The sequence below is a fragment of the Elgaria multicarinata genome, chromosome 9 (genome assembly GCF_023053635.1).
Source record: "Elgaria multicarinata webbii isolate HBS135686 ecotype San Diego chromosome 9, rElgMul1.1.pri, whole genome shotgun sequence".
Taxonomy (NCBI): domain Eukaryota; kingdom Metazoa; phylum Chordata; class Lepidosauria; order Squamata; family Anguidae; genus Elgaria; species Elgaria multicarinata.
In genome coordinates this window covers 93,967,786-93,995,512 of record NC_086179.1, presented here as the reverse complement: position 1 = coordinate 93,995,512, position 27,727 = coordinate 93,967,786, and the positions used below count along the sequence as shown (strand labels likewise).

The window sequence follows — 27,727 nt, the reverse complement described above, 5'->3', positions numbered from 1 at the left end:
TTTAGTTTGAAGTCTCTCTGTGGAACAAATTTCTTTATGTATTTATATATTTATTGCAGTTCTGTACCGCTCAATATGCAAAGCTCTCTGGGTGGTTCACAAAAACAAAGAGGGGGAAACAGGCAGCCAGATGAAGGAGATGTGTTCTGTTGCCTCGTTCCTTTCCTTCTGCTGCCTCGTTCCTTCCCCCCTGCTCCCGGTTTGTCTGCCCCCAGTTATATATGAATCTGCAGAGCTACGCAAATAAAATTTATAGCTCCACTCCTCTCTCCTTTGTAGCTTCGTATATGGGATAATGGGATAATGCAATAATGTGCATGTGCGCATTTGTAACTCACTATAAAAAAAAATTCAGGAAATAAATCGATGTTGCTGCTGCAGTGCAACGCTCTTTACCTACATTCGAATCAATGAAAAATCGGGTTTATATTTAATGAGGAGCAATCCCGTTGTCGTATAGATGGGGGTCCTTAGAAACAAGCCAATATGTTTGTGTAGGCAATTCAAGAGAGAAGGGTAAGAAGCATATATTCCCAAGGCTGCCTTCCAAGTTCCAAGCCATAGTTTGCCAGGAGCTCAGTATTACATCCCCACAGGAGATGTATATTTCTTTTTGTGTATTAACTTTAGCAAGGTTTCTGACAGATGCATCATTCTAAACAGCACAATATAATCAGTAAAGTGACATGGCTGTGTCTTTCACCCCTCCTGGTCAGTTTTGACAGGCAGTGTGCTTTAGGGAATGGTATGTCTGAATTTAGAGGTATGCAGAAGTAAATGAGAGTGACACAATTTCTTCTGTCAATATGGATCTACAAAATAAATAGTAGAAATGGGATGAACTAGAAAGCTACCATTTAGATTATAAAGCACAAGAGATACAAATCAGCCTGAGGCTGTATTCCTTAGCGCACTGTCAAGGAAGTAAATCCTGTTGAACTCTATGAACTTGCAACCTGTTTCTTTATACTGGCCTGGTTCAGACAACACACTAAACCATGCTGCTTAACTACGGGCCTTGCTAGACCATGCCGGATAAGCCGGCAGGGAGGCGGGGCGACGGCGTGCTAACTTTAGGGTGCGCCGCCCCGCCTCCTAGATGCAGGATGCGCAGGGACTCCAGAAGCCCTGCAGCGTCGGCCATTTTTTGTTGTTGTTAAAAGGGCCACGTGCGCCCCGAAGACTCCGGACAAGGTAAGTGTTTTTTTTTTAATTAAGCCCCCCACCCTTTTTTAAATTAAGCCCCCTGCCCCCTGCCCACTCTTTCCCTGCCATCCCTCCCCGCCCCCGTCCCCTGTGCTGCCCTCCCTCCCCGTCCCCGTCCCCGTCTCCTGTGCCGCCCTCCGCCATCCCTCCCCGTCTCCTGTGCCGCCCTCTGCCATCCCTCCCCGTCTCCTGTGCCACCCTCCGCCATCCCTCCCCGTCTCCTGTGCCACCCTCCGCCATCCCTCCCCGTCTCCTGTGCCACCCTCCACCATCCCTCCCCATCTCCTGTGCCGCCCTCCGCCATCCCTCCCCGTCTCCTGTGCCGCCCTCCCTCCCCATCTCCATCCCCCTCTCCTGCCGGTCCGGCCTTCCCCCCCATCTCCCCCCCGGGATCCCCCCGGCCTGATGGGCACAGCGAGTGAGTAGCCGCAAAAAGCCATGGACCTTGCTAGACGTTCCGCAGCCCCGGCCTCAGGCCGGGGCTGCGGAAAAGGCACGCCATAAGCGACTTTGCTTATGGCACGTTAGGGGAGGCTTCAGCGCGGCCTGACCCCGGATTCCCCTGTGCGTCATCTGGACACACAGCAGGGAAACCGGGCCTCACAGCGCACTAAGGCCTCATCTAGCAAGGCCCTACAAGACAGTTAAGGGAATGTATTAACATTAATGCATTCCCTTAACCGTTTTGTGGTTAAGCAGCATGGTTTAGTGTGTTGTCTGAACCAGGCCACTGAGGCAAGTTAAACACTCTTGTTTTCAATCAAAAAATGCTATATTATAGCTTTTACTTTAGCAGAAAGTCTCACAGTGCAATCCTGTGCATGGCTATTCAGAAGCAAGTCCCTCGGTCAGTGGAAATTACTCCTAATTACTCCATCTGACGAGCATTTTATTGCATGCTCGTTACTGGGCACTCACAGAGTTTGCTCAGGTCCCTCCCATGACATTGTCTGCCTCACGCGCCCCTTCCGCCCCTTCTGGCTTCCTTGCGTGACCAAAAAACCCCTGGTTAAGTCCAATGTTTTTTTAAACATGGAATTGCTGCTCTTGCCTGCTGTGTGCAGGAGAAGCAGTGCCATTAGAACAGCAGACTCCATGGGCCTCATGCTCGTTGAAAAAAGGAAGTAACTGAGGAATGAAAACACGGCCGGAGAAGTGAAGGTAGGGAGTGGGTTAACCCCTGGTGTGATGGAGCTCTGTGTTTGGGGTGGGTGGGTGCTGCCTAAGTGTACTAGAGGGCATAATAGATGTTTATAAAGTTGAAAGATGGAGGACATTTTTCTCTCACTAGAACTTTGGAGGGCACCTAGTGAAATTGATTTGCTATGTATGTCCAGGACAAAAAGTAAGTACTTCTGCGAACAATGCATAATTAGCTTATTCACACTGCTGCAAAACATGTCACTTGCTCAGATGGCTTTTAAATGGGCAAAGGAAGTTCACCTAAGGTGGATCTACCAGTGACTATTAGCTAAATAGAATCACTATGTTCAGAGGCAGCATACCTATGAGTACGAGATGCTAAAGGCACAAAACAGGAAAGCCTGCTGTTTTCATCCCTTCTTTGTGATCTTCCCAAAAGCATCTGGGCGGTTACCTTTGGAAACTGAATGCGGAATGGATGGCCCTTGGGTCACACCTACAATTGCAAGATAGTTTTTAAGCTTAGCAAGCAGGAGGGAAAAAAGCTTGCCTTATGCCAGGTAGTGTCTACCCCAATTGGCAGTGGCTCAGGCAGTGGTCTTTCATGTTACAGTAGCCAAGCCACCGAAGTTCCAAATCTTGCACAAAACAATTCTGCATTTTGCAGAGGCGGCAAGGCTAAAATGACTAGAAATGGTTACATGTGCCATAGTGTGCAGGAAAGGAGCAAGTTAAGCTGAAGTGCAGGTTGGCCCAAAGGCTGCAGCCTTGTAATTTGTTGTGATTTTAATTTGCTATGCTTAATGAAGGATGTCTTTTTTTTTTCTAAACTGTGTGTGCTGTCTCTGCCGTGGGGAGGATACACTTCTTGTGATATTAATAGTAATATTGCAGTATTATGGCAGTGAGCCATCTCAAACCCAGTGAGCAGTTAAGTTTGGAATTAATGAAGGAGAAGGTAAAATAAAAGGCTTATAAATCACTTGATGGAAAAACTACTTGTCAGACTTTGTTCCTGGCAAGATGGGGGTGGAAGTGGAGCTGAAGCAAAATAAAGGCAGTGTGTAGCAAGCACAAGGACCAACAAGAACAAAAGTCTCTTGTTGCTTAGGCCAGCAAAGAAGCCTGACCCAGAACCTTTCTAGAGGCCAGGGGAATGTCACAGGGACCCCTCTGACCTATCGTTGCTTGTGTGAGTTCCTGCATTTAGCCATAGCTGGTGCACAGGCTAAATTTAACCCTGTTATTGCTTGCACAGGTGCCACTTTTAGGACTTGCTGCACCACTTAGGCATACTGCAGAAATAGGTTATAAATTGAAGACACCTTCATGCTTAGGTTACTGGAAGAATCATAGAATCCTAGAATAGCAGAGTTGGAAGGGGCCTACAAGGCCATCGAGTCCAACCCCCTGCTCAATGCAGGAATCCACCCTAAAGCATCCCTGACAAATGGTTGTCCAGCTGCCTCTTGAAGGCCTCTAGTGTGGGAGAGCCCACAACCTCCCCAGGTAACTGGTTCCATTGTCGTACTGCTCTAACAGTCAGGAAGTTTTTCCTGATGTCCATCTGGAATCTGGCTTCCTTTAACTTGAGTCCATTATTCTGTGTCCTGCACTCTGGGAGGATCGAGAAGAGATCCTGGCTCTCCTCCGTGTGACAACCTTTTAAGTATTTGAAGAGTGCTATCATGTCTCCCATCAATCTTCCCTTCTGCAGGCTAAACATGCCCAGTTCTTTCAGTCTCTCTTCATAGGGCTTTGTTTCCATACTATAGGTTGGGATTATTGAACAAAGCAGTGTGTGTGTGTGTGTGTGTGTGTGTGTGTGTGTGTGTGTGTATGTGAATTAATTCCTCCGTAGTCTGTCTGTTTCCTTTCAAGCAGTCTCAGTAAAGCTGTGATGTTACAGAATCCTGAACTGAAAAGTAAATAGTAGCAGTCAAAGGTAATAATGAGAAATTCCAGAAGAGGTGACCATTACTTTCAATGATTGCCTTAAAGGCGGAGATGTACTGTGTTGTCAGCCTTCATTTTCTAGAGTCTACTTTATTAGATACATGATCTGGTCACCTATGTGGGTACTTTATATTTTTATCCCAGCTTTCCCTCAAATACCACAGGGTGGCATACATAGTTGCTTCCTTAATCGTCACAACAGCCCTGTGAGGCAGATTAGGTTGGAGAACATGACTGGCCCAAGGTCACCTGGCAAGCTTTGTGGCCAGGTGACCTTGTAGGGATTTGAATCTGGGTCTCCTTGGTCCAGTGCTCTTTCCCGTGGGTAGGTAGAGTGTTTTTCTTTCTTTCTTTTTTCAAATGCAAAGCCAAAAGGCCAAGTAATGCAAGAGCCAACAGCAGCTGTGTCATTATCACGGGGCACAAATGCACAGGGCGGGTGTCACAGGGAACCCCTCCCTGTCAGGCTTACCAATGGTGGAAAACAGTGCTATGCTCTACTTATGCCAGAACTTACGGAAAAGGTCATATGCTTATTCAGCAGTTTGAAGCATCATGCGGTAAATAATAAAGTATGTGTGTGTGTGTGGATGGGGGTGGAATGTGGTTGTATTTTATATCAAGCTATTGTGTGTTTGTATGGAGCCTGAGATTTTTATTCTGCGTCTGAAACACGTGCTTTCTTTATTTCTCTCTCCACTCCCCACTCCCTCGGCCCAGGATTCTTTCCTACCATTTTGGTAGGGGAAGGTGAGGTGCATGCAGGCACAAGCAGCCGCTGGCCTGTTTCCCCAGGCCTATGAAGTTAAGGCACCTCTATTCTATATCTATGGCTGCAAACTGCAGCAGACATAAAGGGCCATTCCTCTTTGTGGCCACTGCAGTTTGCGGCCATAGATATAGGAATTTAGAGCTGCCGTTTGGATGGGGAGGGTGGAAAAAAATCCGGATTTTTCTTAAAATTTCACAATTCCCCCCTTCCCGAATTTGTGATCAAAAGTCCTCACAAATCCTCCTTTTTCATGTCATTTGGTCATTCTAGCCCCAGAGAGCTCTTCTAGGCTTCGGTAAATGCAGCCCTCCCAGGGAGTGCATGCTGGGAGTTGTAGGCTGTTCACCGTCTGCTTCCCCAGAGAGCCCTTTAATGGTGAACAGCCTACAACTCCCAGCATGCATGTTGGCGGTGCATGAGGGAGGGCGGGGGCGCTTCTCTGGGCCTCCAGAAAAATGCCTCCCCACACCCGCTTCGCAGGGCTTCAGAAAGGGCCTCAGAAGGCCTGTTTTGAGTGGACGCCATAGGGAAGGCTTTTTTCCCTTCCACCATTTCCCCACCATTTGAGTGGAAGGGAAAAAACCCTTCCCTATAGCGTCTGCCCAAAACAGACCTTCTGAGGCCCTGCGTTGAGGGCGGCAGGTGGTGGTGCTCCCCTGGGCCTCGAAAAGAGCCCCCCTGCCCCCACATCATGGGGCTTCAGAAAGGGCCTGTTTTGGGCGGGCGCCATAGTGAAGGGTAGCGCCCCACCGTCGCCACCCCTGCCGCTTTGCCTCATTATGCTGCTGCCACTGCTGTGCTGCCACCGATGATGCCCCTAATGCCTGGCCGGTTGGCTAGTTGGCATTTTTCTCTTTGGTGTGCGGACACGTGCCCAGCTGATCCCAGCGGTTCCAAGTCTCACGAGACTACCAGGATGAGTTGTCTGAAATCTCCCAAGATTTCAGAAACTTCCTCTTGGAAGTCTTGCGAGACTTGTGGGAGAGGCAGTTTGCAGAGGCCCGAAGGACGTGTGCCCTGCTCCAACCCACCCTGTGCCAATTCATCAATGAAAGGGCCTCTTAACGCTTGCATTAAGAGGCCCTTTCATCACTGGATTGGCACAGGGTGTGTCGGAGCAGGGCGTGCATGCTCCAGGCCTCTGAAAGTGCTCAGAATGCCTAAGCCATTAGTACAGCTGGGGGATATCTGCGCACGTGCAGATATCTTCCCAGCCATGCTAACAGCGTAGCCAATCTGTGCACTTTCCGTAGGCCCAGAGAAGGCATGCCCTATTCCCCACTCTGCTCCCTCCCCCGTGCCTTTCCCAGACATTAAGAAAAATATTAAAAATTCTGCCTGGAGCCCATCCCCCAGGGGCACGAAAAGGAAGACATGTCTGGCAAAACCTGACAGTTGGTCAGCCTTTTTCATAAATTCATGAGGTGACCGTAAGCATCTCACTCTTTTCTCCAGCCTCAGCTCTCTGTTTTCAATTTATTTATTTATTACATTTATATCCCGCCTTTCCCCCCCAAGGAACCCAAGGCGGTGTACATAATCCTCCTCTTCTCCATGTTATCCTCACAACAACAACCCTGTGAGGTAGGTTGGGCTGAGAGTCTGTGACTGGCCCAAAGTCACCCAGTGGGTTTCCATGGCTGAGTGGGGACTAGAACCCGGCTCTCTCGACTCCCAGTCCGACACCTTAGCCACTACAACACACTCAGTAGTGAGAAGCACTCAGATAAGCAGTTCTCCTACCCCATCCAACCTTCAGCTGGAAGGAAAAGCATGATCACTTGAGCATAGAAACATCAGAAGTGCCAAATTGGACCAGACTGAGGGTCCATCTAGTCCAGCACTCTGTTCACAAAGGCTTGTGCCTTCGCCAAGGAGAATAGGCCAGGCGGTTCTGCTGTTGCTCTTTCAAGGGTGTTTCCTTATTCATAAGATCGCCATCTTCATTCATCGTGCAAATGATCTTGTTTTTATTTCTGCCAGATACTGATTTAGTTGAAAGAAGGAATTGGGTATACAGCTTTTCTTTTCCCTCTGTCATGCAGTTTTTGGTCCCTGCAGAGTGATTAAGAGGGGACCTTTTCAAGGTAGATCCGCATTTCATGCAGATTGTTGCAGGAGTGGTAATTAAATGATTTGCTTTATGAAGAGTCCTGCCAAACTCGCTTGGCAGGAAACTGCAAGTCTCTGTCACTGGCTGACAAATTTAAGCCATAAAGTGTAGTAAATAGTGGTAAAAGCTGCATTTTAAATGAGCTCCAAAGGTGCCTTTCTGTTGACATTTCGCTTTTCTGTTCTCTCTCCCTCCACGTGCCCTACCTTTACGATAACAGGACTGGAACATCTGAACAAACAGAGATACATTTTAGGGAAAAGATACCCATCTAGTGGTGCTAGAGAACTTTTTACAAATTTTACAGAAATGGGGTCTGGCCACTAGTGCAAACACAACTGCTGTGCTAAAGCCAGCTCTGGCATATTTTTTCAAAAATCTGTCCTCGGGAAAAACCCACCCTACAATCTTCCTAGTGTTAAAGAAGCAGCTGCATTTTCCTTCTCCTCTCCTCTCTCTCTCTCTCTCTCTCTCTCAAATTAGCATGCCTATGGCGGTTGAAACTTTAAGTATCTACCTACTAAAGTGGTATATGAAGTTTATCCTTTTCACCTCAAGGTGATGACAAAAACTAATAATTGCTGATCAATTAAGTTATTGAGGCAAGCAAAGACATTGTTATAAAATGCTTTCTTAGATGTAATGAATAGTACCTCTGGCTCTGCCCTGACAATGCATAGCTTCCCCTAACCCAAGCCTTGCTGTCCATACATTGACATGGATATCTAAGGTAAGGAAACTGACATGCATAAACTGACAATGCAGGGCTCCAGTCCCGGTAATCTTCCAGTAACAAATCTGAGATTTAGTTCACACTGAGATGATAAACTGTGTTTACTTCAGACTGCTGGATGGGATTTATGTCACTGAACATTCGTGCACATAGAAAACTAACATGTTGGAAAGAAGACTAGGTCTAGAATATTTCTCCCTGACATGCTAGTTTTCTATGTGAAGGGAATGCTTTTGTATTAGAAGAGCATTCAATTATGTGAGCCCCTTTCAGATGGAGGCTTACCACCTGAGAGAGAGCCAAGCCAAGGTGGCAAGACCTTAAAGAGGTGGGATTCTTCCTTGGCTTTGATGTCTTCTCTCCTCGCATTTGTTATTTGTTCACCCAGATTGTGGCTGCTCTTTAACACGTGAATATCCATGATGAGAATTGTGGTTATGAAGTTGAATCTTTTAAGATCGCTTCATGTGGGAACCAGGTTATACTGTGAAGGGAAGATGTGTATCAATAAGCCCACAGTGCACAGAGTTAGGATGAACCATGGTTCTCTGGCATGTTCTTCCCCTCCCCTTCATGCTTTGGGAAATGCAGCCTAGTGGGAGGAAGGTCTTTGCTGAACAGGATCTGATTAGGAAACAAATGCAAAGAATTGGCAAGTACTGCAAGTTTATGCATTGGTATTTAAATAGAGAGCCAGTGTGGTGTAGTGGCTAAAGTGTTGGACTGGGAGTCGGGAAATCCTTGGTTCTAGTCCCCTCTTGGCCATGGAAACCCACTGAGTGACTTTGGGCCAGTCAAAGACTCTCAGCCCAACCTACCTCACAGGGTTGTTGTTGTGAGGATAAAAATGGAGAGGAGGAGGATTATGTACGCCGCCTTGGGTACCTTGGAGGAAAAAAGGTGGGATATAAATGCAAATAATAATAATAATAATAATAATAATAATAATAATAATAATATAATAAAACAAATGCAACAGTAATTCTTAATTTTCACTTTTATCTCTTTTTAGGGTGTTTCAAAGATGACCGCATTGTGTTCTGGACATGGATGTTTTCCACTTATTTTATGGAGAAATGGGCCCCCCGGCAGGACGACATGCTCTTCTATGTCCGTAGAAAATTATCCTATGTTAGTGGAGATGATACAGATGGGAAGAAGGTGAGTTGGGTAACAATATATTACATTCAGGGGGCATCTATGCCTTCTTCACATTAATGCAGAATGTGTGTATTGGCATTGCCTATTTGCTTAGACATACCGTAGACAGACACTGTAAATTACATTGTGCAGTATAAGCACCCGTGATTGGAATGCGGCCAGCAGGTTTATAAAAATTAAATACATTTTTAAAATAAGGTGTGTGTGTTTTGGTTTTGGTTTTTAAGCTCTTGTGGTTTTGGTTTTTTAAGCCAGGCTGGTCACCGGTACACCTAGGGGTGACCACATTACACCAGTTTTAAAATTTCTTCACTGGCTGCCAATTAGTTTCTGGGTGAAGTATAAAATGTTGGTTATCACCTTTAAAACCCTACATGGTTTGGGTTCAGGCTACCTGCGGGATTGCCTTCTCCCGTACAATCCGCCCCGCACACTCAGGTCCTCTGGGAAGAATTTACTCCAGCCCACAAAAACAAGGTTGACAACTATTACCCAGAGGACATTTCCTTCTGCCGCTCCCAGTTTGTGGAATGGCTTATGGGGAGAGATTCGTCAACTTAATAGTTTCCTGGAATTTAAGAAAGCCATAAAGACTGATCTCTTCTGGCAGGCCTACCCAGTTGAATTTTAAATTTGTCTTTTAATGATGTGCTGCTTTTAGTGATGTATTAGTTTTAAATGTTTTAATTAGTTGTATTGATGTTTACATTTGTGTTGTGCCTCGCCTCGATTATTTTTATTTATTTATTTATTTATTTATTTATTTATTTATATAGCACCATCAATGTACATGGTGCTGTACAGATTACACAGTAAATAATCCGGAGGGAGAGTTGTGTAACTATTATTATTATTATTATTATTATTATTATTATTATTATTGGAAAAGAAAATCAAAGAAAATACAGCAGTGCGCTCTAGAGTGCTTTCCCACATTACGCCATGTAGAATCTTGGGGTGATTCGGTATGACACTTGTGTTTGCAATCATGGAACACAATTGAAGTTGGGTAGATATTAACTCATGCTATAGAATTCCAGTGCAAATGTAACTACCCATTTATGAAGTGATCACCATCTTTCCAGTATTTTCGGAATATAAATACTGTGAATTTGTCAGGTTGCTTTTACGTTGACCTGATGGGGAACCATTTTGTGATGGATGAAAATTGTCTTGAAAACCTGGAAAGCATTTCTCAAAAAGATTTATTGTATGATGTAGCACTTTATTGTCCTAGAGAAAACAATTCTATTTGTAAGACAGGAGCAAATGAAATGTATGTTATCTCAAAACACATTATCACAATGTGAGGAACAATGTGGTGGTGAAACAGGATATTTCATATATATAAAATCATTTTTCTGTCTGATGAAAAGCTTAAGTCAGGAAAATAGTGTTTTGTTGAGAAAATCAATTACAGCATGATCTTATTCTGCTGCTGCAGTATAAGCAGAAGTCCCTGCTACACATCCCAGAGAAGTTTCTACCTCTGCTACAGTAATTTTCCAAGGCAAAGGGTGAGAATGTGGGTGTCCATACCTGAATACAAACTGAGAGTGTGAATTCTCTAAACCAGAGTTCTTCTCAAGAGCTACTTGGCACTGAAAGCTTGATCCTTGGAGGTTGTAAGTGCCAGAACAGGCAGTGGATTGACCAGGCGAGAACTAAAAGACAGGATCCTAATAATTATACCAGCCTGGCTAATCCAGAGACTTCACCCTGTCTGCCAGTTGCAGGAGGCAGTGTTGTGCATACCTGTTTCCTTCTGTGCCTGACTCTGTATATTGTGACACCTAAGTGCACACAACTTCATGTAGCCCAGTAAGATGGGGCTTAGCCTCAGATGCAGAGGTTCTTAGTTCAAATCCCGGAATCTCTGACACCTTCCTGCTGAAAGCTCCAGTTCCATTGGTCTGTTCAACATTTACATTAAGTAACATTTCATCAAACAAAGAGATCTCAGCAATTTTACGGATTCCCTGAATTGTAACTTTTCAGGTAATATTAGTTTTAAAATGTTTTTCGTGCAAATTTCACTAGATAGAAATGTTTGTCTCCCAAAAAGTGGTTCTCAAAGGTTTTAAAAATTTGGATCACCACGTTTCAACAGCATGTTATTCTGAAGCGCAGATTTGGAAATATGAATTTGAATGCTTTATTTGGGATTCAGTTCAGCTCAAATGGTTTACTTACTTGGCCTTTGAGAGATTGAACAAAAAGTATGGGAAAGATAAAGTAATATTTTATCTTTTTTTTAAATACTTGATGCATAGAATGTAACATGAGATTGGAGCTCCATTTAATCTACTATAAGCTTGTGCCTTTTGACCTTCTGTAATTTTTTTAAGTGAAAAAGATAAAAATGTATGTTAATCTTGCAGCTTAATCCTATTCATATTTATTAAAAAATGTAATGCATGCAATATATGGAATTTTATGCACATCCATGAAACAAGCCCAGTGTTTCTCAAACATTTTGTTCCCCTTCTAAATTTTGTCAACCTGTCATGACCCCAGTCCAAATGAAAGATGCGTTTATAAAAGGAAAATTCATTTATCTCCATTGAGACTTAAAGGAGCTCAAATTGGTCTTTTCAAAGCAAAAGGAGCAACCCTATGCCCCTATTGTCTGAGGGGCCATAAGATAGCAGGGATTCAGTGCTTTCTATTCTTCCAATAGGTATTATATTTTATTTATGTATTTATTTATTTATTTATTACATTTTTATACTGCCCAATAGCCGAAGCTCTCTGGGCAGTTCACAAAAATTAAAACCATAATAAAACAACCAACAGGTTAAAAGCACAAATAGGAGAAAAGAAGGGGTGTATTAAAGGAGCAATGAGGCTTGTCACTAGGGGAGCTCACACAACCCTTCCTCTTATGTGGTTCAATGAACATGTGGAAGGAGGAACCTGTTAGCAGAACTTGGCCTATAGGTCACTGAACCTGGAGCTAAAGAGTTAATGTGTATCTGAACAAGGTGGGAAGGGTTTGCTGGGACGCTTGTAGAGGGAGGAGACCCTTTCCTGTCTCCTTCCTCTACTTCCTTCTCCTCATTCCTTGCCTCATGGGTTGCTGACCACATGGCTGAACGGAGCCATCTTACCCTATGATGGAAAGCTACTTATTCTTAAAGTAAAGTTTCTTTCAAACCACCACTGGAGAGTTTCTTTTGTCAACACGCGTGGCTACTCACAGGGGGCTGATTCGGACCACAATAGAACCTACTAGTCCCAGCCCTGATGTTGAACACAATGCACATATGCGCCTCTTCTCAGATGTCGCACTGAACACAGAGACATTGGGGGCAAGGCAACAAAATGCATAATTTGGGGGCCATCAGGCAAAGACCCCTTCCCTCCTCACCACCAAGACAGTGGAGGACATTCAGTTAGTCTTGGTTAACCTCTGCAGGATTTTCGCTATGAAGTGCACCTTCCAACATCCTGACATATGAAAACAGGTCACTGTCATTGGGTATTGTAACACCCCTGTTCTTACACAAGAGGATCACTATCTGAACACATACCATAATCTGGACAATTACAAATTGCTGAAATTGTCTGCTCTCACTTGTGTTCATTTATTTTTTTGATAACCTGTACCATACTTTCCCAACATTTCACATATTGAAAATAGGGAGGGACCCTTGTATACTACTGGTAGCATTTGAAAGATCTATTACACATTGATAAGGGCTTAATTGTAATAGCTTGCTCGATTTAAAAATAAAGGAGGTGTTAGGTTTTTCAAGTATATCTTTAACCAGAAAAACAAACTCTCCTATAATGTGCTGTCAACAGTTTAAAATAAACCTCACCAGCTATGCGTTGACTTTGCATGTACATTCAACTCAATTATTGTGTTTTTCACCATTCCCCCACCTCACTGGCCAAGTTTCCCTATTGAAAAATTCAGCTTTGTGGAGAGACTCTTGAAGCATGATAACTCCAGTGCATGCCCACCCCTTAAGATCTGCCCCATGCCACAGTGTGGGCAGTAATTTACCAGTGAACAGGTACTAGCAAACTGGGACTGACTCTAGTCAATAGAAAGACCATTGAAGAATATGTATAAAATTAGTCAACTACGGCAGAAGCCGTTTTCATTATGACGCTTAAGAAGACTAACCTGGCTTCCTCATGAAAAGCAGAATGAATTGTAATGAATAATTCAACCCTGGAAACACTGTGTTTATGAATCATGCAGGGACTACAGAGGGCAACCACTGTAGTTTTTAACTTTTAAATTATGTTTTATTGTGTTGTATTTTATGGTTAATTGTTGTGAACTGCCCAGAATCCTTTGGCTCTTAAGCAGTATAGAAATATAACAAATAGTATACGATTAAAATCAATTCATTTAACATTATAAAAGTAAAACTGCAGTCTAAAAACACTTAACAGCCCAACACAGCAATCTAATAAAACAATGTGGGGCGATTTGGGAAGGAGAAAGGAGCCAGAGCTAGGGCTTGAACTGGATCTGGCAATGTGGTAGCAGAAGGTAGTGCTCTTCTGAGGCTCTTGGTATTTTTACGGGGCTTGGCCAATCCAGGGGCTTCATACTGCCCATCAATTGCTGTGCTTTTTGTTATTTATTCAATTTGTTCCACTTGCTTCCTCCAAGGAGCAAAGAAAGTGTATGTGGCGTGTGTGCCTCCCTCCCCTTTCTCCATTGTATCTGTATATCAACGTTCTGAAAAAGACTTAGCATGGCGACTCAATCAAGGTCACTCAGTAGGCTTCTTGGTAAGTGTGGATATGCTGCATCTCACTGTTCCCTTCTGAACCAGAAGACAGCTTTGGGGGCATCGAGTTCCAGTTGTCCCACTAAGCTAGACCCCAGATTCAGATGTGAGGTTCTTGAACCCTGGAATACATTTTCTCAAAAACAGGAGCTTCCAATATTATGACCGTGAATGCACCCCCTCTGTTTCAAAGTTGGTGCACCCCACCCCACAGACCCACACAGACTCTTGTCTTCCAAACAAACCTACATTTTATCTAAACAAAGCCCTATTTATTTATTTATTTATTTAGTTTTCACAAAAAGCCTTCTCATTGAGGTGTCTCAGGCAGTGGTTTCTTGTTCCTCAGGCAGAAGTGGGTGTTGCCCCAAATCACTTCCTGGTTTCTCCCATGAAGTACAACCCATTCGGGCCAAATCCAGTACTTCTGGAAAATATTTGTTACAGTCTCCTCTGGATATTTTGGGACCTGCAGGTGTTGCGTATTACTTGCAGCTGAGGGTTCTGTTTCAGTGAATGTGACCTAACTTGTATTTTGTTGTTCTCCTGTATGTAGTTTTCAGTAAAAGTCAAATATTTTCTCTTGGAAACTGGGTTTTATTGTAGTATTCCCTCTAGACCCTTGGTGAAGGTAGCATATATATTTTTATTGATTCAGCTTCTGTTGATGTGTGTGTATTGCTTTTTGTCTTCACCACTCTTCTTTAAGTTTATAAAAATAGAGTACTCTCTGAAATAGAAAATCTGACTGTCATGCCAATAAAAGGTGGTTCAAATAGCAGACCATTGCACTCTATCTTATGGCCCAGTGCTCTTCAACATTTTTATTAATGATTTGGACGAGGAGGTGCAGGGAACGCTGATCAAATTTGGAGATGACACAAAATTGGGTGGGATAGCTAATACCCTGGAAGACAGAAACAAACTTCAAAGTGATCTTGATAGGCTGGAGTGCTGGGCTGAAAACAACAGAATGAAATTTAATAGGGATAAATGCCAAGTTCTACATTTAGGGAATAGAAACCAAATGCACAGTTACAAGATGGGGGACACTTGGCTCAGCAATACTACAAACGAGAAAGATCTTGGAATTGTTGTAGATCGCAAGCTGAATATGAGCCAACAGTGCAATATGGCTGCAAGAAAGGCAAATGCTATTTTGGGCTGCATTAATAGAAGTATAGCTTCCAAATCACGTGAGGTACTGGTTCCTCTCTATTCGGCCCTGGTTAGGCCTCATCTAGAGTATTGTGTCCAGTTCTGGGCTCCACAATTCAAGAAGGATGCAGACAAGCTGGAGCGTGTTCAGAAGAGGGCCAGGATGATCAGGATTGACTTTGACTTTGAGGTCTAGAAACAAAGCCCTATGAAGAGAGACTGAAAGAACTGGGCATGTTTAGCCTGGAGAAGAGAAGATTGAGGGGAGACATGATAGCACTCTTCAAATACTTAAAAGGTTGTCACACAGAGGAGGGCCAGGATCTCTTCTCGATCCTCCCAGAGTGCAGGACACGGAATAACGGGCTCAAGTTAAAGGAAGCCAGATTCCAGCTGGACATCAGGAAAAACTTCCTGACTGTTAGAGCAGTGCGACGGTGGAATCAGTTACCTAGGGAGGTTGTGGGCTCTCCCACCCTAGAGGCCTTCAAGAGGCAGCTGGACAACCATCTGTCAGGGATGCTTTAGGGTGGATTCCTGCATTGAGCAGGGGGTTGGACTCGATGGCCTTGTAGGCCCCTTCCAACTCTGCTATTCTATGATTCTATGCCATAGAAATAACCTTCCAGACAGGTAGATACCATTTAAAAAATATTGATGCAATTTAGGTGAGCATGAGTGCCTTTCTCTTCATTACATGTAGAATGTTGACGAATTTTATTATAGAGGTAAAGTGATCATGATAAACTTAACGTTTATGCGTACATTAGGGCCAGCACATCTCCCTAAACAGTACTTTTTCCTCTTGCATATGATTTTACCTTCTAAAGTGGGATGTTATGGCATGTTCAGCTATAATTTCCTGTATTAGTGATGCTCAGTGTCCAGTTCTCATGTAGCCAAAATAGTACCATCCATAAACAAGAAGGCGGTACCAGCAGGTTAGGGAAATGTCAGGGCTTGCAGAAGTACAAAAACCCTTTAGGAATCAAACATATTGGGCTGGCCCGGCCCAGGACATTCTGGTGCCTAAGGCAAAGCAGCCAATGGTTCTGCTGACACTGACCCAAGTCAAGGTGCATAATATCCAAAGCAAGCCCAGTTATTTGGGCACCTCCTCTTGTGCAAGCACTGAGTCATTACTGACTCTTGGAGGGACGCCAGCTTTCGCTGACGTTTTCTTGGCAGGCCTTATAGCGGGGTGGTTTGCCGTTGCCTTCCCCGGACATTATTACCTTTCCCTCAGCTAACTGGGTACTCATTTTACTGACCTCAGGAGGATGGAAGGCTGAGTCTACCTGAGCCAGCTGCCTGAAACCAGATTCCGCTGGGACCGAACTCAAGCTGTGGGGAGAGTTTCAGCTGCAGTAACTGCTGCTTTACTGCTCTGCACCACACGAGGCTTTTATTTGGGCACATGAGGCAGGAAATCCCACAAATACCTCTTTCCATTCCTGGTAGTAAAAAATGCAATAACATCAATTACATAGCTAATGATTTGCTGCTCTTTCATTATGCCTGAAATCTGTTGCCTCCTGAGATGGCCTCTTCGCTCCACCTAATGGTAGAGCCTGTCCTGATAAGGGGAAGCTCTCCCCTTTAAACCACATCATCAGAAGCCATGGAATACTGACTGGCTAGCTAAGGGGCGACGACAACTAGGAAACCAAGGAGAAGCAGGAATGGAATAAAATACTGTGGAATGTCTGTCTGCCTAGAACTCTCAATAGGGCACTCAACACTGTTCTCAACTGTTCTCAATGCCTAGATGGCCCCATGCTTATCCGATCTCTTTGAAAGAAAAACAAGCACACCCTTCCCTCCAAATGTAGTTGTCTCTGTATGCTCAGGGGGTTCCCTAAGAATCCCAAAATATATTAGCTTGTAAATTGGAAAAGGAAAAAATTAAATGTAAGACCCCTAAAAACCGACCTCACAAAGCCGTATGTTCAGCAGTTTCCCAGAGCTACAGAATGTTGAAATGGTCGAACCATGAATTCAGAGTTTTGTTGGGTAGGGGAGGAAAATTGAAGAGGTGGAGAGGATCTGCCTACTTCATACTCTTAAGATGTTTCATTGTACTGGAGGGAGATTAGGGCTTCTTGCGGGAATGCATTCCATGTGGTTAAATTCTCTTCCCCATGCTATATGGAGAGGCTTTGAGTGGAAAAAAATGTCATCCACCCACCCCACTCTACAGAAAGCTCCTTCACCTTTCTATATAGAAATAAATTGCTAAAGTTAGCGCCTCTTTCATAAGTATCTTAATCCAGAATTGAGTCCTTTGCATTCAGTCCAAAAATACCTATTCTCTTCAGGGATTGATCTTTGAAAACCCACCTTTTGTGAGTCAGAAGCAGAAGATGACTGTGCACAGCGCTGATTGGTTAGCTCCTGTACTGCCACTACCTTTCAATTCTCAGAGCTTTTAAAAACAGATTCTTTTTGTTTTCTGTTTATGAAGGTTTGCATGAATAAATAGGGACATGAGCAATTCATGTCGTACATTTCAAAATAAACAAGGCAAAGCAGCTCATCTTGAAGGAGGCGCAAGACTTGATAGTTAAATCAGTGTTATGCTTGCGGATACGCACGTCTCATTTCAGTTGTGAAACTAGTCTTTTCCTATGACTGAGGGGTGTTCTGTGAACTCTCTTTTGATATTTGTCTTCACCTTGAGATAGAGGTTTGTTGAAATCATCTAGTGAATTGGGGTGAGAATTGAAACTGGGACTTCCTGGCTCACATGGCTTAGCCACTTCACTTCCCCAGAGCTCTTATATAATAATAAACTCGTGTTCCATAAAAATAGAGAGAGGGAGCATTAGCTTTCAAATAATAGTAGGGTGACCATATGAAAAGGAGGACAGGGCTCTTGTATCTTTAACAGTTGCATTGAAAAGGGAATTTCAGCAGGTGTCATTTGTATATATGGAGAACCTGGTGAAATTCCCTCTTCATCACAACAGTTAAAGCTGCAGGTGCCCTGCCCTCTTTTAAATCTGGTCACTCTAGTATAGCTCCTGCAGCTTTAACTGTTGTGATGAAGAGGGAATTTCATCAGGTTCTCCATATATAAAAATGACACCTGCTGAAATTCCCTTTTCTATGCAACTGTTAAAGATACAGGAGCTCTGTCCTCCTTTTCATATGGTCACCCTAAATAACAGGGTGTTTGGGAACCCCCTCAGAATATTCCCTCTTGCAACATCTGACCAGCTCTTCCTCAGTTTGACAACAAAAGCAAATGGAAGCTTTGCAATGCAGCTCTTAGCTCCTTCCGTGCTGTAAATGTTTTATATGTCTGTACACTTTTCTCTTGGCCATTACATCCCTCAGCGGCTTACCTGAAATCACAACTGACACTTTATATATTTCTTCCAATATTGGGGTTAATAACCATATAGGGCTGGTGCCTTTTTAGTGGTGTGACTGCAAATGGAATTATAAATCACCCAAATTATAGTAGGCCACAATAATAAGGATTCATCCTTTCCCAGTGTATAATTTTTGCAACTTCCAGGCATGAGAGAATTTGCTTAGAGCCAGTGCTATACCGCAGCACTTTTCAGACCATGATCTAGGAATCCTTTGTGGTTCCTTGGAAACTTTTTGGGGTTTTACTACATTTACCCCCCATGAAAATGTTGATAATAATGAACAAAGTTTTCTGACAGCTTGCTCACCACTACCTTCTTCCTAGGAGTGTGTAGCTACCAGAGAAAGTTCGTGTTGGGGCAGTTTCTATGGGGTTAGCACCCCGCCCCCCATGTCAGGGGTGCAGAAAATCTTTCAGCCCAAGGGGTGAATTCCATTTTGGGGCTGCATTCCAGTGGTCGTGGGGGAGCAGAGGCAAAAGGGGCAGGAGCAAATATTGGTGCTTAAACCTCTTACTGCCTAAGCCTTAGGAGAGATATTTCATCCTTATAGAAAGGGGTAAAAACTGCACCAAAGCCAGAAAACCACCAAATAATCAGTGGCTGGGGGAAAGGGCAGTTGCCTTCCAGGTAACCCCAGAGGGGCAAAGTGGGCCCTGAGGAGGGCTAGATTGGCCCTCCGATCCTGAGGTTCTGCACCTCTGCTCTAGGTGAAATGAGTGTGTGCCCCGAAATCCTTTTGAGTGCACAGGCAGTCTTCAGCAAAAACCACTACAGGGCAGGTTTATACTTCTAGGCCCTAATCTTTCCAGGACAGCAACCATCTTATATTGGACTGCTTTGTCTCCTTTAGAGTTGTTGTTTAGAGAGGAAACTAAGTAGCCATTCTAGGCATCCATAACCATCTCCATCTCCTCTGTCCGGGTTAAGGAGAGGGAAGGTGGGGTTGGCTGTGGCAGGATTATGAGCTGTAGTAGAGGAGATGAAACCAGCAAGATATCAACAGGAGTTAAAGGGGGAATGGAGTGAAGAGCTGTTCAGGGAGGCAGAGAAGGTGAAATGCTGGAAGGGAGGGGGAAGGGGCAATGCACAAGAGTCGTTCCATCCTGTTTCTTACAGCATAGCTTTTTCCTTCTCATATGCTTGACTTGAGGCCAAGCTAAATATTCTTGAAATCACATAAAGCAGAGCCATTCCTGACTGGATTACTTACTTCTGTCTAAGTGTGCGCAGCCCCAATTTGGATTGGGACCATCACAGTCTAGGGTGTGTGGATTTAAGCTATACAGCAGCCCTTTACCCCCACTCTCATTTTCATCTCAGAATTCCACCCCAGGGGGATTTTAAATAGGAAAAACGTCTGAATTGATTCCAGTGGAGATGGTGGGGGAGGGATTCTTTCATTTTTTAGCCCCTGTTATGTGTGATTTGAAGAACATTTATTTCGGTCCTTGGTGATGGTTTACAGAGTGATGAAATGTCTTTTTCCTTTTATGAATCTCATTGGGGGCAAAATGCACCCAGAAGTAAGTGTGTGTGTGTGTGTGTGTGTGTGTGTGTGTGTGTGTGTAAATTCAACATGAATGTGACCCCAAAACTGGAAAAGTTTTATACACTGGATCTTATCTCCTCTACAAAGTGTTTGTGTGAAGGTGGTGCAAATGTTGGCATTACCTAAAGAATGATTTGCTTTCGTTGCGGTGAAAATGTGTATCTATGCATGTTTACATTTGCTTATTTTGGTAAATGTATAGCTGTTGCAATTCTGTTTGCAGAGAGTGGTGGTTGTTTTAGGAAAGTGGCAGGATGATAGATCATCAGTTTATGTTTTTTAAGTCAGCATAAACAAGAAATCAGTATCTGGCAGTGACAGGACAGAAGAAGGAAAGAAAACCTCCTTTAGCTTTCTCCTAGAACGCACAGGATTTGGATCTGGAACAAAGAGAAGTATTCGCAGAAAAAGTGAGTGTTCCTGAGTATGTCATTCTTGAGGACATTCCTTTTACGAGCCAGAAGCCTGGGAGCCGGAAGAGTATTTTGCCAAACAGAATGACATTTTCCCAAATGGTCAGGCTCTCTAATAAAGTCAGCGTCACCTAGCAATAAGAGCTTCATGTGTGCTCAGGGCACGCACTGCAGAGGTATTGTAGACAAACCCCAAATAGAGACAGATCATTTACATGGGGACTACCTTCCTTCCTTCCTTTTGTTCCACAGGGCTCTATCTTATCCCCTATGCTGTTTAACATATACATGAAGCCGCTGGGGGAGGTTATCCAGAGATGTGGACTGAGGTGTCATCAATATGCGGATGATACCCAGCTCTACCTTTCCTTTTCATCAAACCCAGGTGAGGCAGTGGCTGTTCTGAACCAGTGCCCGGGCACGGTAATGGACTGGATGAGGGCTAACAAACTGAGACTCAATCCAGACAAGACGGAGGTACTGTTAGTGGGTGGTTCATCTGTCCGGCGAGGTGGTGTTTGCCCTGTCCTGGACGGGGTTGCACTCTCCCTAAAGGATCGGGTCTGTAGTTTGAGGGTGCTCTTGGATCCAGAACTGTCACTTGAGGCACAGGTGAACTCAGTGGCAAAGAGCACCTTTTATCATCTTAGGTTGATATACCAACTACGCCCTTATCTGTACAGAGATAGCCTAGCTACAGTTATCCATGCTCTGATAACCTCTCATTTGGATTACTGCAATGCGTTATACGTGGGGCTGCCTTTGAAAACGGTCCGGAAGCTTCTGCTGGTACAAAACAGGGCAGCCCGTTTACTAACAGGGACTGGCCGGCGAGATCACATTACACCAGTCCTTTTCCAGCTTCATTGGCTGCCAGTCCAGGTCCAGGCCCGATTCAAAGTGCTGGTATTGACATTTAAAGCCCTAAACGGTTTGGGGCCAGGTTATTTGAAGGAACGCCTCCTCCCATATGTACCTGCCCGGACCTTAAGATCATCTACAGGAGCCCTTCTCCGTGAGCCCCTGCCAAAGGAAGTGAGGCAGGTGGCTACTAGAAGGAGGGCTTTCTCCGCTGTGGCACCCTGGTTGTGGAATGAGCTCCCCAGAGAGGTCTGCCTGGCGCCTAGACTGTACTGCTTTCGTCGCCAGCTGAAGACCTTTTTATTCACTCAGTATTTTAACACTTAATTTTAACTTACATTTAAATTTTCCTGTTTTAACTCTGTATTTTAATCTTATATCAATTTTGCTGTGTGGTTTTATCCTGGTTGTGCTTTTTGTACTGTATTTTGTAATTGTGCTTTTAACCTGTCTGGTTGTTTTATTGTGGTTTTAATTTTTGTGAACCGCCCAGAGAGCTTCGGCTATTGGGCGGTATAAAAATGTAATAAATAAATAAATAATAAATAAATAAGTGGCAACTCCTTTTGCCCGTCTCCCCTTCCCCTTCCAGTACGCCACAGTGTCGCATCCTTTCCCTCAGGTTTCTGGTACTTTCTTCCACCACCGTGAGATCTAGCTGCTCTCCTATTTTCATTCCCATTCACTGTCTGCCACACTTCCTGCTACCCTTCTCTACTTCCCTCCGGAACTGTCGCTCCTTCACTCAGAAGGCAGCCCCTCTTCATGCTCTATTCCTATCATCATCATCATCAATTTATTTCTTACCCACCTCTCCATTTGGATCGAGACAGGGAACAACAATAAGTATAAAATACATAAAACTAAATTTAGAACATAGTATACATTATTAAAACATCCTAAAAGCATCCTAAAATTCCACTGGATAGGCCTGCTGGAAGAGATCAGTCTTGATAGCTTTCTTAAATGCTAAAAGACTGTTAAGTTGACGAGTCTCCTCCGGCAGGTCATTCCACAGTCTGGGAGCAGCAGAAGAGAAGGTCCTCTGGGTAATACCCATCAGCCTAATTTTGACAGGCTGAAGTAGTATCTTCCCAGAGGACCTGAGTGTGCAGGGCGGATTGTACGGGAGAAGGCGATCCCGCAGGTAGCCTGAACCCAAACCATGTAGGTCTTTAAAGGTGATTTTGTTGTTTATTCGTTCAGTCGTTTCCGACTCTTCGTGACTTCATGGACCAGCCCACGCCAGAGCTTTCTGTCAGCTGTCGCCACCCCCAGCTCCCCCAAGGTATTCTAATTGGCAGCCAGTGAAGAGATTTTAAAACTGGTGTAATGTGGTCACCCCTAGGTGTACCGGTGACCAGCCTGGCTGCCATATTTTGAACGAGTTGAAGTTTCTGGACTAGACCCAAAGATAGAGTACATTGCAGAAGTCGAGCCTCGAAGTTACCAGTGTGTGCACTACCATCTTTAGGTCTTCTAACTCTAGGAAGGGGCGCAGCTGGCGTATCAGCCGAAGCTGATAGTAGGCAGTCCTACCAGCAGCTTATCACACTGAAATCAGGCCTCCCTCTTCCAACGCTGTTGCTGTTACTGCTCTCTCCTTTGGAGATCTCTCCACATCCTCCCCCATGATCTTTATCTACATTGCTCATTCTCTGCTCCTAGCAGCAAAAATAGAGAAATCTCTTTCAGTATCACTGTGTATGTGTGTGTGTATGTGAGTTTGCATATGTGTGCGTGTGCGTGTGGCCCGCAAGCCAGCGTCACATACAGCCCTCAGGGCCGAAAAGGTTGTGTACACGCCTGCTTTAGAGTGCTCAAAGTGCTTCACATAGATTTCATAGTAATCCCTTATGGAAGCCCTCTTGCGTAACTGAGTATTCTTCATCGTGGTCTCTGTGCATCACACATATGGGCTCTGCGCCTGCGCGGAGTCTGCCTCGGAAAGAACTTCTATAGCTAAGAATCTTGGCGGGAACCCCTCCCCCGCTGCTATGTGCGCATGTCTGAGGGGTTCCCGCCCAAACCCTCAGTTCTTCTTCGACCGCCATAGCGGCTGCATCGTCGGGAACAACTTCGTGTTACCTAGAGATAGAAAGAGAATAGCTAAGTTTTAAAACATTATAATAACAATAGAAGGATTAGTAGAGAACATCTCTTCAGAATTGTGACCCTTGATCACCGCCTTCAGGCGCATGGCCCTCCGGGCCCCATTCAAGAAGTGCACACGCTGCGGGAGCAAACTCCCAACCGCAGATGGACACAGTTTGTGCCTCACTTGCCTAGGAGAAAGCCACAACGTGGAAACGTGTGGAGCTTGCGAAGCGTTTCCGAGACAAACGCGCAAGCATCGTGCCGACAAACTCAGAGCAGAGCTCTGGAATAAGGCATTAAGAGCAGTCGAGACCCCAAGTATGGCAACTCTGACTACAGCTCTAGCGCGAGAGGCATTACAAAGCCCACCTCCCAAACAAGGCCAGGGATAGTTCAACTAACTAACCCTCCGACCCCAGGGAGAGCGCAAACAGCAGCCTTGGCTAAGAGACCGTCAAAAAAGACAAAACAGCCAAAGGCAACTGAGACAAAAAAGAGGAAGAGAAAACGGGGAAAAGAGAACAAAGACGCATGCTGGGGCTTCGACATCAAAGACGCCACCATTAGCGTCAATAGCTCAACCTCAATTAACCTCACTGGCATCGACGCCTAGGGCCGACGTCGTAGCCCAACCATTGGCATCGACATCGACACCTAGAAGAGACACCATAAACCGACCCTCAACATCAGAGGGGGAAATTAGAGACTCCCCATCCACGCAAGGGCAGAGCGGGAGACAACCAAGCATGTCTATCAGGGGCTCACCGAGGACCCCCAGACTACAGTCTGCAGAACACATCCAGCCAGGACAACATAGCCCACCGGAATCGATACGCTCCTCGGCCAGTCAGTATCCGCAGGAACAGGATTATCACTATCCCTACCATCGAGGCCGACCTCACGCTCCACAATACGAATGGGACGATCAGCAACAACAATACCTCCCATTAAGACCTACACAATATTACGAGGAATGGCAAGGAGACCAGTATCACCGTAATTATCACAGAGCGCGCAGACCAACAGCGACATCTACTGGTGGCCAGACGCAAGATCATGCGATCGCACAACAGAGGTCGACATCAAGAATCAGAGCCTCCTCGACACCGAGGCAGGCACCAGATCGACCTCCACTCCCACCCAGAGCGACTCATTCACAAGCTTGGCAGCCTGTACCTCCTGCAGCCATTCAAGAAGGTACGGAAGCCCAAGGACTACATCAACCAACATCACCAGGCTCAGATACAGACGGTTACCGTTCAGACACCACATCTTGCGCATCGAGAACACCATCGACAGCCTCACAGGGCACAAGTCGAGGACCCAATAAACCAATCTTGCCATCAGAAGACTTGGGCCATTTCGCAGACCACATGCAGAGGATGGCTCAATCCCTGGGCATGGAAACACACCAGCAAGCCCCAAGACTGACGGACCCGGTGTTTGATGTCATCCACACCGAGTACACAGCTCCAGTGTCAGTTCCTTTCGCACCAACGCTCCTTCAAACAGTCCAACAATCATGGAAAAATCCAGCATCGATGGCACCAATTTCAAAACGCCTAAACAACATGTACAGAGCCCTAGAAAAGGATGTGGAATTTCTATTCACCCATCCACCTCCAAATTCTATTATTGTTGAGGCGACCCAGAGTCGCACACGAAGAATACACGCAGCACCTGTAGACAGGGAAGGGCGCAAGTTAGATCAAATGGGACGCAGAGCCTATTCATCGGCAGCGCTTAGTTTAAAAATTTCAAACTACCAAGCGACAATGAGTCGCTACCAGCTTTTCCTCTGGGAAAAAATGGGCAGACTTTGCGACCATTTACCAAACGAATACAAGGAGCTGGCACATGTATTTCAGACTGAGGCCACCAAATTAGCTACCCAGCAGATACAGACAGCTCGACACCAAACAGACTGCGGCACCAAGGCAATGGTTGGAGCAATCGCCTTGAGGAGACATGCTTGGTTACGATCAGCGGGTCTATCACAGGAGTCGAGGTCCCGTCTTGAGGACCTTCCATTTGATGGCATAGGTCTGTTCAACGCCAGCACGGATGAAGCCATGGACACCGTCCAAAAAGCCAAAACCACGGCAAGAAAGATGGGCATTGGGCTCCCACAACAACCAAGACCAAGACATTGGTACCGACAACAGTCTTTCCAGCCAAACAGACCAGCCAAGCAGACAAAACTTCAGATCACAGCAACAGCAGCAGCAGCAGCAGCAGCAACAGCCCACACAGCCAAATAGACGCCACTTCACAGGACAGACAAGACCGCGCTATCAACGGAAAAGATTTGGTGGCGACAAGCGGCGCCTTTGACTCGCGGCCAACCAACAGCGCAGAACAACAGAACCTTACCACCACACCTTTTGGAGGCAGACTCACTGCAAACAAACATGCATGGAAGGAAATAACCACGGACAGCTGGGTATTAGCCATTGTAGAAAAGGGCTATCGCCTGCAGTTCACCTCCATGCCTCCAACAGGTGTAGTGAGGATAACGCCCCCCTCCCTCACCCTAAAAGCAGAAGTCAAGTCCTTGCTTCGAAAAGGGGCAATAAGGCCAGTTCCAAAAGCACAAAGAAACCAAGGGTTTTACCATCCCCAAAAAGGACAGAGGGCTTCGTCCTATTTTGGACCTCCGAGACATAAATTTATTCTTGACAAGAAAGAAATTCAGAATGATATCTTTAAATTCAATCCTCCCTCTCCTAACCAAGAATGCATGGTTTGCCTCAGTGGACTTAACAGATGCATATTTTCACATCGACATACACCAGCACAGCCAGCAATTCCTTCGTTTCGCAATTGGCACAAAGGCATTTCAATTCACAGTCCTCCCTTTTGGACTTTCATCCGCTCCACGCGTTTTTACAAAATGCATGGCGGTAGGGTGCGCGCATCTAAGAAAGCAAGGCATCCACGTACACCCATACCTGGACGACTGGCTGCTGGTTGGGCACTCAAGAGAAAGTCTACTCCACGACATAGACCAAGTGACACATCTGCTCCACAAGTTAGGTCTCCAGATAAACAAGGAAAAATCCAATCTAAATCCAACGAGATCGATCCTCTTCATAGGAGCACTACTCCACTCCCCATCCGGACGAGTCTTCCTGCCAAGAGAAAAAGCAGAGAACGTTATCACTCTAACGCAGGAAGTTCTACAGCAGACAGAAACTTACGCCTACGACCTTCAAAGACTGTTAGGTTTCATGTCATCAACAGTCTTAATTATTCCATTCGAACGTCTAAAAATGAGACGCCTTCAACTCTGGTTCACAAGAATCCTAAAACCGTGGCACGACACAAGGACACTCAAACTAAAGCTGCCACATGGAGTCAAGAGATCTCTCAAGTGGTGGACCCGTCAACAAAACCTATCGAAGGGAATTCCTTTCGGGATCTCCACACCGACAAAGATCATAATGACAGACGCGTCCAAATCAGGATGGGGAGGACACTGTGGACCCTTAAAAGTTCAGGGAATATGGACAGCCAGGGAGAGAAAAGCCCATATCAATCTTCTAGAACTCAAAGCAGTTCAAAAGACATTGAGAGCACTCGACTCAAACCTTCGAGGTCACCACATACAGGTCACATCCGACAATACAACCGTAATGTACTATATCAACAAACAAGGCGGAACCAGATCACTCCCACTGACAAAACTAACCCTGTTAATATGGGAATGGTGTATACGCCGCAAGATATCGCTAACGACTTAGCGGACCGGCTGAGCAGACAGACAAGCACAGCACACGAATGGGAAATACACCCCACAATCCTAGCAGACATCATAGCTATCTGGGGTCAACCGAACATCGATCTGTTTGCCACACAGAGCAACAAGGTCTGCAACAAATTCTGCAGCAGAGGGGGGAAAGGGTGGAAGTCAATGGGAGACGCTTTCATGAAAAATTGGACCTACCACCTATATTTCATTTCCCCCCCATTCCCATTAATCACCAGAGTCCTAGCCAAGATAGCAGAGGACAACACAAATTGCATCCTACTAGCACCGTGGTGGCCCAGACAAAACTGGTTCACGACGCTTCTACACAGGTCTCAGCACAATTTCTACCAGCTCCCGGTGATATCAGACCTACTCAGCCAGAACCAGGGCAAGATCCAGCACCCAGACATCGAATCGCTACACCTCACAGTTTGGAGGATATTTCCCCAGTAGATGCCGATACTACAAGAAAGATTCAAGACAACCAGAAAAGATTCAAGATCCAGAAAACCATCAACTCGATCATCATACAATAGAAAGTGGCATTCCTTTACTCAATTTGCAGAAAAAAGAGGATTCAACCCATCAAGCTGCTCAATTCAGCATCTCGTATCTTTCTTAATACATTTAAAGGAAGGAGGGTTGCAGTTTGGTTCAATTAAGGTCTACTTAGCAGCCAT

General features: G+C 45.1%; 1 protein-coding gene across 3 annotated transcripts in view; it reads left to right on the top strand.

The window, feature by feature from the left end:
- The window catches only part of KIAA0930 (KIAA0930 ortholog), a 451,608-nt gene that overhangs the window by 405,997 nt on the left and 17,884 nt on the right, over window positions 1-27,727 (top strand). For all 3 annotated transcript variants that reach the window (XM_063134367.1, XM_063134366.1, XM_063134365.1), the window contains one exon: window positions 8,936-9,084. In XM_063134367.1, the coding sequence (XP_062990437.1) occupies window positions 8,936-9,084 (149 nt within the window). The remainder of the gene's footprint in view (window positions 1-8,935; window positions 9,085-27,727) is intronic.